Source organism: Gekko japonicus, unplaced genomic scaffold, assembly GCF_001447785.1.
Source record: "Gekko japonicus isolate JY-2015 unplaced genomic scaffold, Gekko_japonicus_V1.1 scaffold1406, whole genome shotgun sequence".
In the NCBI taxonomy this organism is placed as follows: domain Eukaryota; kingdom Metazoa; phylum Chordata; class Lepidosauria; order Squamata; family Gekkonidae; genus Gekko; species Gekko japonicus.
In genome coordinates this window covers 279,400-293,938 of record NW_015160254.1, presented here as the reverse complement: position 1 = coordinate 293,938, position 14,539 = coordinate 279,400, and the positions used below count along the sequence as shown (strand labels likewise).

General features: G+C 46.0%; 1 protein-coding gene across 1 annotated transcript in view; it reads left to right on the top strand.

The window, feature by feature from the left end:
- PACS2 (phosphofurin acidic cluster sorting protein 2) overlaps positions 1-11,903 on the top strand; it is a 110,931-nt gene extending 99,028 nt beyond the window's left edge. Inside the window, exons 16-17 of the mRNA XM_015414377.1 lie at positions 4,377-4,603; positions 11,791-11,903. Coding sequence (XP_015269863.1) covers positions 4,377-4,603; positions 11,791-11,903 — 340 coding nt within the window. The remainder of the gene's footprint in view (positions 1-4,376; positions 4,604-11,790) is intronic.
- Positions 11,904-14,539: the final 2,636 nt, after the last annotated feature.

Here is a 14,539-nt window from a genome sequence, read left to right as displayed (position 1 = left end):
AAAAAGCTCAGAAACATTAGTGTCGACTTTACTGATGTTGGCAAAAATAACGATAGCACAAAAATGGAAACAAAAATATGTTCCCACGTTAACATGCTGGCAAAAGAAGATCTGGGAATGCTTTATTCATGGGCGCACACCTCATATAATTCTTCAGCTGTGCAGTCAGAAAAGTACCAAGAGTGGTTTCGGGCGGTATGGTTTCCTATCATTAGTTATCTAGAAAATAGTGAGACAATCCCAAAAAAACCGTTATACAAAAAGTTGCTGTTCTTTTAACTGTTCTGTGTTTGATGCATGCTTTAAGTGGTTGTATTAGGTGCATTTGTAAAGGTTATTTTATTCCTTTGAGCTACCGGGGGAAAACTGTTTAAGCGAGCTGGTAACTGTTCTTTGTGTCAAATATTGTTGTAATTGTGTGGTTAAAAAAAAATGAATTAAAAAAAAAATCATCTGCAGCTGGGAGCCATACCTGAAGTGTAACACTGCCTGCTACCTTTTGTAGAAACAAAGCCCCCTGTGTGTGAGAGAGGAATCCTTCATTCTTTGTACTGAACAGGAGCCTTGGTCTTTGGGCGAGGCTAGGTATTTCATACAGCCATCCTTCCTTGGTGTGCGACTTGGGCTTTTGATGGCCACCGACTTGGCGCGCAACTGGTGTTCTGCAGACCAACCGCTTGAATCATTCTCTTTAAGGTGACTCGGATGACGCAGCTCCTTGTAGTTCGCGTGTCATTTCCTCTTCCCCGCCTTCCGTGTCTCCTGCTGTGAAGGACTCTTCCCCTACCCCACCTTCTTCACCGTCTGTCACGGGCAGCTTTTCTTCCTCCAGGTAAAGCAGTTTCTGCCGTTTCCTCGGTCTCGCGCTACCAAATGCAAAAGTATAAATGGGCTTGCTTTGTGTGTGTGTGTGTTCTTTGATGATTCCATCTCTTCTTGCCAGCTGCCCACATTCTCTGTCCAGACCGACTTTTCTTCATCTCAGGCTGTTTTCAGAAGTTAAATTTAGTGAGGTTTCCTGAGAGATCCTTGTCTCACAGTACGGCTTCTGTGCTGTCTTGAGCATTGTTTCATTGCATTAATTCAGTTTTCTCTGAAGTGGCTGGGAAGTGTACCAGGTATACCAAGAAAACCCTCATGCCATATGATAGACGTTACCACGGTCAGTTCAGTTTGAGAACCCTGAAGGTGATGCCAAGCACAGGGAGAAAGGGAACTTTGTTTAGAGCGCTTTATTTGAAGATGGCCCTGTATATAGTCCGTCCCTGGAGATTACCGGCCAGTCCCTTTGGAAAGGTTAAATTTTAAGAAATGGAAAGTTAAGAAACCCTTCTGTTTAACAAGATCATAAAGGGGAAAAATTGGAAAACATTGTTTAGGGATGCTTTAGGAACAGGATGACAGTGCAATTTCTGTTGGCTGGTTGTGCCAGATGTAATTACTAAGCTGGGGGTGCAACAAGAAGGAACCTCTGCCAGTTTGCCTAGGAGCAGAGGCGCTCCAGTCCTGGATTTACCCGGGTGTGTCTGGGCCACCCCAGAAGCTCCTGGTACTTAGAAGCTTGAGTCTGAGCACACCCCTGATCCCCGTGGCCAGGGAAGCTCCAGTGGACAGCAGCACGGGGGGGGGGGACACAAATGGTGGGGCTCAGTATGGTGGCGGGCCGTGGCACAGCACCACATCAGTCCCTTTTTGGCCTTGACCATCTGGCTGGCCCAGCGTGAAGCAGGGCGGAGGAAGGGGGGAAGAACAGCCGGACCACTCTCCAACCTGGAGCAGGATGACACCGCCTCTTGAAACCTCACAAGGCTGGCCCGGTTTGGCCCAAAGGTGATATTTTTGCTGCCTAAATGCTGCACAACGGTAGCCTGTTGGTGGAGAAAAATATTTATCCACTAGCTGGTATATGGCAGTGATGAGAGGCTGAAACACCCTTTCTGAATCCTTGCTCAGGATGGAGGGTGGATTCTGCCTCTACCCAGTTCAAAGGCTTAGAATGAAGGAAGGCGACCTATACCTCTCATGCCACTGAATGCAGACGTATGGGCCAGTAGTTCACAGGGTCAGTTCTGGCACCCTTTTTATGTATAGGGACTATTGCTGCATATTTCCATATCGATGGAATTAGGACTCAGGGGTCATTTCCTGCAGGAGCGCACAGGAGCGGAGCTCCGGCAGTAAAGAGCCCAGGGGGCGGGCACATTCAACAAGCCCCGCCCCCTGCTCCCAGCAGCCCTCAGTCAGAGCAAGAAGCAGCCAGGTAAATTGCAGAGCCCCGCCCCTCCCGGGCCCAAAACAGTCGAGTGGCACCTTTAAGACCAAGTTTTATTCAGGTACAAGCTCTCCCTCCTCTGTGAGGACAGATCTGCACGTTCCCCCCCCCCCCAATAGCTAGCAATCCAAAACAGTCCAGTGGAGCCTGAGCGGTGAGTGTTGCCTTCTGACACACTTCCGGTGATGTCAGAGGGTGTGGCCTATGCAAATAAGTTATGCTAATGAGCTCCTGCACCTCTTTTTCTACGAAATGACCCCTGCATTGACTTGAGTAAAAAGCAGCCAGCAGTGCACTCTACCACAGCACGTTAACTTTCCAGAGATCAATCAGTATTAAATCTGGCCCAGGCCCCTTACCAAGTGACATTTGCTTGATTAAAAAGGCTTCAGCAGAATCTGGGTCCATAGGTCAGTTTAAGAGAGTTCTAATAGAATGCTGTCTAGTAGAGAAATGCTGTTCGCAGGTTCTAGGAGCGACCCGTAACAGCCTAATAGATGCCACAGAAATACTGTTGTTAACCAAATTCCAAAATGTTTGCATCTCGCTGTTATCAATAGTAGAAAAAAGAAGTTTGCACCCCTTACCTACGGCATACCACTTCTTGCACTTTATCAAAACTCTAAAAGTGTGTTTCAGTGAGATAAAGTCCAACAGGTGAACACGTGAGTTAGTCTGTTTATAAAGATGATGTTTACCCCTAATCTTTCTAATATAATCTCTACTCTCATCGGACCAAATATTTCATCTTGTCGTTATCAACTTGTATCTATTGGCTTAAAGAGCTCCATTATATTAAATAATATTTATATCAGATCTGGAGCATCCTTCTGATTAAAAAAAAAAATTCATTAGCAGGAGTTCACATTCCCATTTCTCTCAGGGGTGTTTTTAGTCCATGGGCTGATAGTCACAAGCAGAGAAACAATATGGACCGTTTTAGCATCAGGTTCATCTGTATATGGAAAGAAGAGGACATGGATCTGTCCTCTCACTAAGGTAGTGAGAGCCAGGCTAGGAATTCTGGATCGTGCTTGTCTTCCACAAGCGTGCAGACCTCAGAGTGCAGACATGGTCATGTACCAGAGGAGGAACGTGATTGTGTCATTATCATGATTGTCAGTCACATTAATTCCTCAGGGTGGGAGGTGGGGATAACAACCGTGTGGATAATTTCTCTGCACTCTGACTTTCATACACAGCTGAGTAAGTTATTATTTTGTGTGTCTCATATTTCTGATTTGATTGATTGCCTGACTGAATAGCTTCTTTGCAGATTGCATTTGAAAAGTGGCATATTAAAAGCACTCAAGGCAGAGCTCACAGAATACTGTTCACAGAAATCCATAAACTTGGGGAAAGGACTCCACTGAAGTTTTGGTGGATTCCTGCTACAGTGTACTAGCTACCAAAGAGGGGCTCTCCTTAATTGCTATCTAATAGGAGGTGCTAAGTGGAAGTCAAGTCACATAAGGGATATGGTTTCTGTATTGTTGTCATCCTGACATTTGTGGAGCAGAAATTTCCCTGGGGCCTTTGAGGAACTGCAGGAGAGAGGAATCATACCCCCCCCATCTAGGTAGAAAGATTTCAGGGAGAAAACTCAGACATAGAAAATGGTTCAGATTCCCCCATCTAGCTGCTCATGCTACTCTTGGGATGTTGCTCTCATTCAGCTGGTATCAGTTTTCAGCTGGTAAAGATTACTTTTGTTATGTGCCATTTAAGTGGTAAAGCGGTGTGGCTTAGAAATAGAAACTGCAGTTTATTTCTACCATTATGTTTTGAAGATGGGTGTGCAGATCAACACATGTCTTGTTCTTATGTGACATAAATCTGTCTCAAGGATTAAATGTATGTGGGCCATAAGATCATTGATGAGGCCTTGACATCCTGCTGTCTACTGGAAACAAACACGTGTGTGTCTCGTGTTATGTTTTGTCATTGGGTAATAACATGAAATGCCTGTAGCAAACAATGGACTTGGGAGGTAAATCTTGGTGGAAATGGGTCAACAATCTTTCTTGAATGCCTGTTTTTTGCATCTGAAGTTCCTGAGCTTGTCACAGTTTATAGACAGAAATCTTTCTTTCCTTTCTTTTAGCCAGAGTTTTGGTATGGAGTTGATGGGCCTGCAAGTGGATTACTGGATTGCAACTCATCCTCTGGAGAAGAAAAGAGATGTTGAGAAGAAAGATCCCTCTGCTGCTAAGAACACACTGAAATGCACTTTCCGGTCTCTCCAGGTCAGCCGGCTCCCTGCAAGTGGGGAAGCTGCTTCCGCCCCAACGATGTCGATGACCGTCGTCACAAAGGAAAAGAACAAGAAAGGTGCGGGGAAGGATCTTCTTGGGGCTAATCCATACCGACCAGATTTTCTTCTACTGTCACTAGCAGCCCAGTATTGAGGGAAGGGATATCATTGTTAGAGGACTGGTTTTATTTGAGACACTTTGAGAGCCAGTTTGGCGTAGTGGTTAGGAGTGCGGACTCTAATCTGGGAGAATCGGGTTTGATTCCCCACTCCTCCACATGCAGCTGCTGGTGTGGCCTTGGGTCAGTCACAAGTTCTTTCAGAGCTGTTCTCTCAAGGGCAGTCCTCAAAAGAGCTCTCTCAGCCCCACCTACCTCAGAGGGTGTCTGCTGTGGGGAGGGGAAGGGAAAGGAGATTGTGAGCCACTCTGAGAGTCCTTCAGGTAGTGAAGGGCGGGGTATAAATCCAATCTTCTTCTTCTCTTCTTCTTCTTCTTTTAATCACATCACAGTTGCCAGCTAACTTTGGCACATCCAAGCTGGCCAAGTTGAGCTGGGTGCTGTCTTTACAGATTAAACTGGCAATGCTGTTATCTTCACTCTCTCCCATGGGCTACAGTCGAGTCCAGTCCAGTAGCACCTTAGAGACTTATAAGATTTTCAGGAGTTAAGATTATAAACCAAGAGTCAAAGCTCCCTTCTTTCTTGAAAGCTGATCCCCAAGACCCTTGTTGGTCCCTAAGGTGCAACCAGGCCCGTAGCTACGGTGGGGCTTTTGGGGGCTCCGAACCTTTAATAAAAGGCACAGCCCCACAAGAATTTCTCCTGTAAATGCTTTTGTCAATCATTTAAAAACATTTTTAAAAGGCTTGTTCTCCTTTAAGCAGAATGGGGTGCTGTAGTTGGCTTATTCCTGCACTGAGCAAGGGGGTTGGAGTAGGTGACCTCTAGGATCCCTTCTAACTCTGCCAAGAAACTGGTCTCCTTTAGGAGAATTTTTCTGCCTAAATGTTAGCTTTCTTGACTATAGAAGTCATCGCCCCCACCTGCCGGCTTATCAGAATTGTTGCTTAGGCTGGCAGACGTGATTAACTTGCAGCCGCTGAGAGCTGTCATCTCCAGTGGTTGACAGCTAGCAATTGAGAGATCTATCCTGGTCACAGCTTTCTATTGGCTAAATGGCTTTTCTTCTTGCACTGTGAACTTCAGCCCCACCAGGAAACAAAATTGCCCCACAAGCCACAGAACCCTGGCTGCGGACTGGGCTCAAATCTACGTCTTCTGTTACAGACCAGCATGGCTACCCCCCTGGAACTCTCTCGTGGGGTGTTCCTGTCCAGCTTCCCCTGATTATGAGAACTGATTTGATTTTGGCTTTTTTCCCGTGATGAAAGTAGAACTCTAGGGTATGCCCCTGGATTGGCATTCCTCCTGAGAAGCTACTGGTCTGCCTTGACCAATGCATTGAAGGAAGCCTGGACCCCTTGATGACGTTGAGTAACTGGAGATGTGTTTTGAGAAACTTGATTTAAAGATTCAGCAATAAGGAAAAGGACATACTACGCAAACCCAAGCCATTCTTAATGATATATGCCCACCCAAAGAAAAGCGATTACAAAATATTCTTCCAGACTTGAGTGTAGAGGTGGTGGATTGCTATTCATGCATGGTGGAGTCTTGTCACACACCATTCTGGATTTAAAGACATGCTGAGGGACTAAGTACCCTGGTTTGCAGCCGCTAAGTGCTGGTTTATTTCTTGGATCAACAAGGACGTGCTGTCACATCTATGCACATGTGCAGAAAGTTTTCTTTAAAAACCCCGACCGCACGCCTCCTTCAATGATGCGCTGTGACTCCTATCCACATGTGCAAAAGTTTTTTAAAAACCCACTGCGCATGCCTCCCTCAATGGATGCCATCTAGACAATCCACAACGGAGGCAGCGTGTGGTAAGGCGATTTACCAGGGGGATGTCTGGTCGTGCTACAATGGATTAAAAAGATGGGGATAAAATTCAAGCTGCCATAATGACGGGATTAGCTGCCCGTCTGAACACACCCCTTGTATACACAAGACAGACTCCATGGAGAGATTTTTGTTTTTACGTGACATAGAATTATATGTGTTGGTTTATAAGATTTACTACCTGCATTTGTTTTGTTGACTTGTTAGATTATCATCTCAGAAATCAACAATTCCATGATGATTTGACATGATCTTTTTGGCCACAGAATGATACTCACTGGGGAACCAGGCTTTTAGGATCTTTTACTACCAAGTCCTGATGCCAAACTGTCTGAGAGAATGGAGACGGCCATCTTTTTATTCTCCTTTTCCAGTTTTGACCTCTACATCTTTTTTTTATTAATCTTGCAATGTCTTATGGGATAAGAAACTTCCACTACTCTGAGAGAAAAGAGGAGGGGAAACATATCACCATGGGATTGTTTCTTAAAAGACCCTTTGTGTGACTCAATGCAGATTACCATCTAGAACAACCAACACTTGTGTAAGTACTCTTACTTGACAACACTACCTGGAACATGTTAAGTTACATTGTGTAGACCAGACTGAATACTTATGTAATTTCACTTCCCTGCCTTAAAGAGATTATTCATTCAAACCCATAAATTGGCCATTTAATGAACATTAAAGCAGTACTTAAGAAAAAAATTGCCTGGGTACATACAGTAGCATCCAATTTAAATCGCCTTTTAAATTAAGATTATTGTTTGTTCAATGGGAAGGATACAAAATCTCAAAATAGCACTTTGGCTTGCGTGCAACGGATAAACATTCAGGGCCAGCTGACTCGGAATTCACAGAATTAAGTCTGCCAACATTTTTACCAACCTCTCTTCCTGCATCCTTAACATCATTTTGCTCTGCAAACATTCGCCTTTGATAATATTTGTTTCCATGCTGTGAAAAAGCTTCACTTGCTGATTTTCTGCAGATCAAGCAGCTGTTAAAGGCCAGCATGGTGTAGTTGTTAGAGGGTCAGACTAGTGCCTTGGAGACCCAGGCTGAAATCCCCACTCTGTCATTGGATGATGGGTCCAGTCACTATCCCTTAGACTAACTTATTTCACAGGGCTGTTGTGGGGATAAGATGGAGAAGGGGAGAACCATGCAATCTGACCTTGGAGGCAGGGGGCATAAAATGCACTAGTTAGACGGAAGAACAGGCTAGGCTGGTTCTTGTCCTAGCTAGTACCAATACTGTACATGGGGAAGCAATACTTGTGAGCCTCAGATAGACATCTTGTGCTGACACCAGTGTTCCCTGTAAGCTGAGTTAGTGTGAGCTAGCTCACAGTTTTTTAGCCTCCGGCTCACCCCTTTTTGTCTCAGCTCAGGAAGGAGGGCTCCGGAGCAAACTAATTTATGCAATGGCCAAAGCGCTCGTTCACAACTTTAATGCCAGTAGCTCACCAAGTAGAATTTCTGCTCACAAAACTCTATCACTTAGAGGGAACATTGGTGGTGAGGTTGAAGGGGGTGCTGCCCCCAGCCGAGCAGGTGAGCTGCACAGAGGCAGTGGAGCAGAGAGGGGGCAGGAAAAGGCTGCAAGAGGAAGCGGAGACCAGTGGGAACAGGGATTTCCTCTCCCCCACAAATTCCTGGAAGGTCCCCGTTTTCTGGAGGTATTACTCTATGGCACTGGTGGATCATCCATAGCCACAGATCTCTGTGGTTGTGCACAGATCAGGCAAGCAATATCGTAGTTTCATAGTCTTCTTGGAGGCACACGTGTCACCTTTAATTTGGCCTGACAGGCCATGAACCACAAGCCAAGATCCAAAGGTCAAGAGCCCTTTGGTTCCTGCCTTTCCATTCACACCAGAGGCTCATACATCACACAAGCTGTAAAAGGAAGGGACAGAGACTTACCTCCACTCAGGTGATTTAAAACCTCCACTCACCCACCACTAGGTGAACAACCCATCCCCTTACCCCCAGGCTGCAATGACAAAACCGGTAAGTGAACAGTATAACATTCCAGGGCATTTGTTGCTGATCTGAAAGTCACTACTCTCCTACAAGAGGACTTCAGAGGGACAATCCAGTGTGACATTGCTTACTGAATTCCTCAAGAAGTGTAACAAACCTCTCTTCCCCCTGACCCCAACCTTCACAAGGATTCTGGATTCCCTACTTGCTGTGGTTGTCAATACCTTGTGTATCCCATCCTCTGAAGGTGATAATTGATCAGATAAGCCTCTATAGCATATTAGTTAGATCTGCTTTTCATAAAATTTTATATTAATCCCACTTTTTCTGTCTTCCAGTGATCTGACCACCTATGGGTGGATTGATCACTCTCTTGATTAGAGGTTGTTTTCAACTGGCCACTCTCTGCAACATCTGCCCCACCCCTCCCTGCTTTTTTGTTATTTGTAGCCTTCAATATAAATTCATCAACATTATTGATACACAGCTCATTCCTATGATGAAGTGAGCTCTCTGACGCATGAAAGTTTATGCTTGAACATTGCTATGTTGTTTTTGTTTTTTCCTGCAGAGGAATTAATTAATTATTGAATGGCAGTGTGTATAGTATAGCCAGGAGATCCTGGCAACTGAGATTGTCTGGCAACCAGAAGTTCTAGCTCTTTTAACGTTATGCACCACTAGGTGGCGAGCTAGACTTGTTTTTAAGGCAAGAGACATTTCAGAGGTGGTTTGCCATTGCCTGCCTCTGCGTCACGCCCCCTAGTGTTCCTCGGAGGTCTCCCATCCAAAAACTAGCCAGGGCTGACCCTGCTTAGCTTCTGAGATCTGACGGGATCTGGCTAGCCTGGGCCATCCAGGGCAGGGCAGCATGTAGACAAACTGGTGTACAACAGGGAGGGTGGGGAGGATAAAGTATAAGGGTTTCAATTTAGAGTAAGTGAGGATGTGGCCTGGGAACACCTGGTTGCTTTAAATCTATACAGGTCCTTGGGACCTGGCGAATTGCATCGTAGGGCAGTGATGGCGAACCTTTTAGAGACGGAGTGCCCAAACTGTGACCCAAAACCCACTTATTTATCTCAAAGTGCCAACATGGCAATCTAACCTGAATACTGAGGTTTTACTTTAGAAAAAACAACTCATACATTAACTTAAGATGATCCAAACAAAGTAAGGAAAGCAATCCCAAATGCTTTCATTTACTTAAAATTACTTGGCAGAGAATTCGACACTTTAATAGTGGTCTGGGCCTGGCTGGGGCGATGGCACGCGTGGCCACAGAGAGGGCTCTGAGTGCCACCTCTGGCACCCGTGCCATAGGTTCGCCACCACTGTCCTAGGGTGTTGAAGGAGTTGGTGGATGTCACCTGGAAACTCGTTTTTTTAAAAAAAAAAATCTTGGAGGAGGGGGATGGTACCAGAGGACTGTGAAAAAGCGAATGTATCTGTTTTTCGGAAATAGAAAAAAGATGATCTGGGAAAGTATCAGCCGGTTAGTTTGATGTCGACTCCAGGAAAATTTTTAGAACAGGTTATTAAGGGGTCTGTTTGTGAACATTTGGAGAGACACAGTGCTTGTGATTGTTAAATCTCAGCATGGCCTTCTTAGCAACAAGTCGTGTCAGACCAATCTGCTCTCCTTTTTCAGTATACTAATTTGGTGGATCAGAGAAGTGCTGTGGATGTGATCTGTTTGGATTTTAGTAAAGCTTTTGACATGGTGCCCCATGATGTTCTTGTTCAGAAGTTGGTGAGTTATGGACTAGAGCCCATTACTGCTAGGGGGATTAAGTCCTGGTTGGTAGATTGTACCCAAAGGGTGATACTTCGTGGTTCCCGCCCGGTCAACCTGGAGGAAGGTGAAAAGTGGGGTGCCATAGGGTTCTGTTTCAGGCCCAGTGCTGTTTAACATCTTTCTAAACCACTTAGATTAGGGAGTTCGGAATGTGCTCATCAAGTTTGTGGACGAGATTAAACTGGGTGGGGTAGTTAATACCTTGGAAGCTGGAATTAGGATGCAACAGGACTTGGGTAGGATAGAGGATTGGTAGCAGATAATAAAGTTGAATAGGGACAAGTGTAAAATGTTGCACTTGGGCAATAAAAATCTGCTATGTAAACATCCATTGGGAGTGCCTTGATGGCTTCTGTAGCCCATTTGTTTCTTAGGGGCAGTCGTCTCTTAGGAATGTTGCTTGTCAGGTTCCTGCAGACAGTTTTAATGGTTTGATGTCTTTAAACTTTTGTTAAGGTATGTCGTTTTTAATGTGTTACCCACCTTGAGGCCCAGTTGCCAGGGAGAAAGGTGGTGTTCTAAATAAATATATTCTGGGAAGAAGCAGCAAAAATGGAGGTATTGATTGAAAATATAAAAACCAGCCGCTGACCATATGTCCAAATGGAACACACCAGCCCCGGTGCAAGAAAGACAGCCAAGGGAGAAAATGTACTAACCTTGTATTATCAATCCTGGTGATTAGTTTTAGTTGATGTACTCTAAGCAAAGAGTCTGATCCCTAACTCATGTTTATTTCCCAAAGAATGTCTTTCACACTTGTTGCAAGGGGCAAGTCACACTGCTTCTCTTTATAAAACAAGTGTCTCCAACGTGGTGCCTGCTGACGCCTTTTCTCCCGCCCACCAGGTGCTTTTAGAAAGTGGGCTGGTCCAGGTGTGGCTTTTGCCCAGCAAGGCTTCTGATTGGCCACTGGAGATTTTTGTTTGAGTCGTGAGTAATGTTCAGCAATAGCAGCAGTTTTACTTTGGCAGCCACTGCCACCACAGTGCAAGGATCTTCACTGTTTGACTGAAGGTGAGCGGCAACAGCCATTTTGTGGCTGGCTCTAACCTCCTTCAGTAGCCATTCTGTGGAAGCTGTTCTGCGGCAGCGCCCACCACACTGCGTGGGAATTTGTAAGGCCACTCACAGGCAATGTTCCCTCTAAGCTGTGGAGTCCTGTGAGCAAAAATCCCAACTTTGTGAGCTACTGGCATTAAAGTTGTGAGCGAATGATTTGGCTACTGCATAAATTCAGTTTGCTTTGGAGCCATCCTTTCTGAGCTAAGACAAGAATGTCTGAGCCGGAGGCTAAAAAACTGTGAGCTAGCTCACACTAACTCATCTTAGAGGGAACATTGCTCACAGGCTCAGAAAGGTTGGAGACCCCTGTTGTAAAACATATACAAGCTCCTGGAGGGAGAGAAATTGTCTCGGAGGAAGCCAATTCACCCCAAAACCGTAACCCGCAATCGGTTCCTCGTGCAATTTTACCTTAACCACCCCTTCTTTTTGCCTCTCCTTGCAGTCTGGATTGACGGAGTGGAGTGGAATGACGTGAAGTTCTTCCAGCTGGCCGCACAGTGGTCCTCTCATGTCAAGCACTTCCCAATCTGCATTTTTGGGCATTCCAAATTTTAACACGGCCGTATCCATAGAACAAGTTTTGCCAGCAACGCGACGCGAGTGCCAGCTGTTTGTGCTCTCCCGCAGTTCCTTACAGATGTGTCTGGATCACCGCTCAGTTCCCGTTCTGCTTGTTCTTCCGTTGGCTGCAAGGGGGAAAGTAGCACTTAAAACAGCAGCGGGTCCGTCGTCAGTCTCGGCACCCAACAAAAAATCCCCTTAAAGGTCATCCTACGGATTTTGCACTTAACTGATTTTTCAATACGACTTTGACCACTAAATGTGAAATACCATTTGTAATGCTTCTGAAACATTACATTGCCAAAAAGTAGTTCCAGGCAAAAGTAGCTGGTGTCCAGCTTTCTATCCAGGTTTCTTTCCCAGCGGCAACCATGTCCATACACCAAAGCACAGACCCCCATTCCGGTACTGCACTCCTTCCATGTGATTTCCCCATTCTTTTGAAGCACCCTGTTTACCTGACAGGAAGACTGGGGTTCCCCCCCCCCCATGTGTACCATTAAAAAAAAGTGAGGGGGGGGAGGCATCTTAAGTCTGCATACAAGTTAAGAGTAATGTACAGTAATAAACTTCTATGTATAACTTTTTTAAAAGGGGGGGATTGTCTTCCATTAATATACATGTGGTAATTTAACCATCTTCCCTGCACTCTATTGTTGCCTGTAAGGCTCTTCTTGCACACTGTTATCGATCTTGTTTGGAGGGTGCTTTGAAGGAGACGTCCCAGTTCCCTTTGACTGTTGGTGCTGTACAAAGCTGTGCAAGGAACCCTAACAGAGGACATCCCCAGGGAACATGAGATGTGTTAATCTTGTAAAACCACCTTCTTCAGAGCACAACACGTGAACAGAGAACCTCTTGGCATAAAAGACCGTAATGGGGGTCCCTAAATAAAAAGCTGTTGGGGAAGAGCATTCCAGTCCTTAGACTGCTTTTTGAAAGCCTTTCCCGCCTGTCCACAGAGACGCTCCAGTTCTCTTTATGATTGAATTAAAGCCCAGACTGTTCAAACTTAGATTTGCCCACTGTTTAGTAATTCTCCAGCTCTGTGTAGACTGATCTCAATGGACAGTGACTGACAGGAAGTGACATGCATTATAGCAGGGGTGTCAAACATGTGGCCCAGGGGCCAGATCAGGCCCCCGGATGGCTTCTGTCAGGCCCACAGTGGAACTGGCTGTCTGCTTCTTCTTCCAGTTCTGCTGCCGCTGCATCATCGTAGGTTTGCAGCTTTCAGATACACACCTGAACAGCATACTCAAGATTGCAGCAGCACAGACATTTTGATGCAATAATTCAGATCAAGAGGTGTCAGTTATTGGACACTGTTCAATAAGCAAAATATTGCAAGACGGCTAATGTTTTAAGCATGCTTTTATTTTAAGTAAAAAAAAACCCCTTTGTGTTTGTGTCCTTTATAAAGTTTATATCTCCGCTGCCTGGCATTACATTTTATGACACACGTGGCCCGGCCCAACGAGGTCTCATTTATGTCAGATCCGGCCCTCATAAGAAATGAGTTCGGCACCCCTGCATTATAGTGTCACTGCCAGGCACTGGGATGGCCACACCTTCTTGTGAATAGGGGGGGCCTGTACAGGCTGATCTATTAGAGTTCTCAGCTCCTGGGGCTTACCCAACAGAGGAACCCACAACAGTGTGGCCAATCCCCAGGAAGGGCATTAGTGGTCAGAAGACAAAGGCTCACTTTTTGCCCAGCAGTAGCAGCAACATGACAGGCAGCAGAGGATGGTCCCTCTCAGACCCTGGGAACTGGTTCTCTAACCGCTCCCCCAAGCACGAGAGGGCGCAGAGCATCCCCTTGCAGCCCTGATGTCCCTGCCAGCCATGTAGCACCAGGCAGGGAAGAGTGCAGGGACAGGCATGGTGTAGTGGAAGAGCACAAGTATAGCATGCCCAGGTTCCCTGGTTCGATTCCCACCTGGAGACATCCCTGAGATGCTGTGGTGGGAGAAGGTTTTTTTTTTTTAGGGGGGATAAACAAAGGAGGAACATGTGGCAGGCAGGGAGGGAGAAACTGCTGCAGGAGTCCCAGTTTAAAGAACAGACTATACTTCCCTTGCTGACCTGTGTGGGGCACGTTATCCCTGCACCCCCTTTGACGGAGCAGAGTCTCTCTTTATGTGTCTCTGTCCTGAGCAGTACCCGTAAGAGCTCTCAGCAATATATAGTGTTAGGCAAATGCAATGCTTATTCTCTCCCTTGGGTGTCTGTGCTAAGTACGCCCTGTGCAGTACTACAGGCTTATTTCCCACCACCAGAGTGCAAGTCTCTGTGCTCTTGAGGTGTGCAGGGCAGGGGCATTTCCCTCAACATCTAAGCTCTGCATACCTTCCATAGTGGTGACATTGGTGCAGCACTAGCGTGGCACAGGCATGCCAGGACACCAGTGTCTCTCCAGATGCCACGGCATCCCTTGAGAGACGTGCCGGTGTGGTCCTCGGTCCTCACCTGAAGCCCTTTTGGGCCAAGGCTGAGAAAGGGGCTTAAAGACACCTAGATCCTTCCCACATGAAATGCTGCCAAGCCAAGTCTTCTTCGTCCTATACTTGTGCCTTTGACTTTTTAGGATGTGCAAGACCTGGCGCGGCGGCACTGAGCAGGGGCTT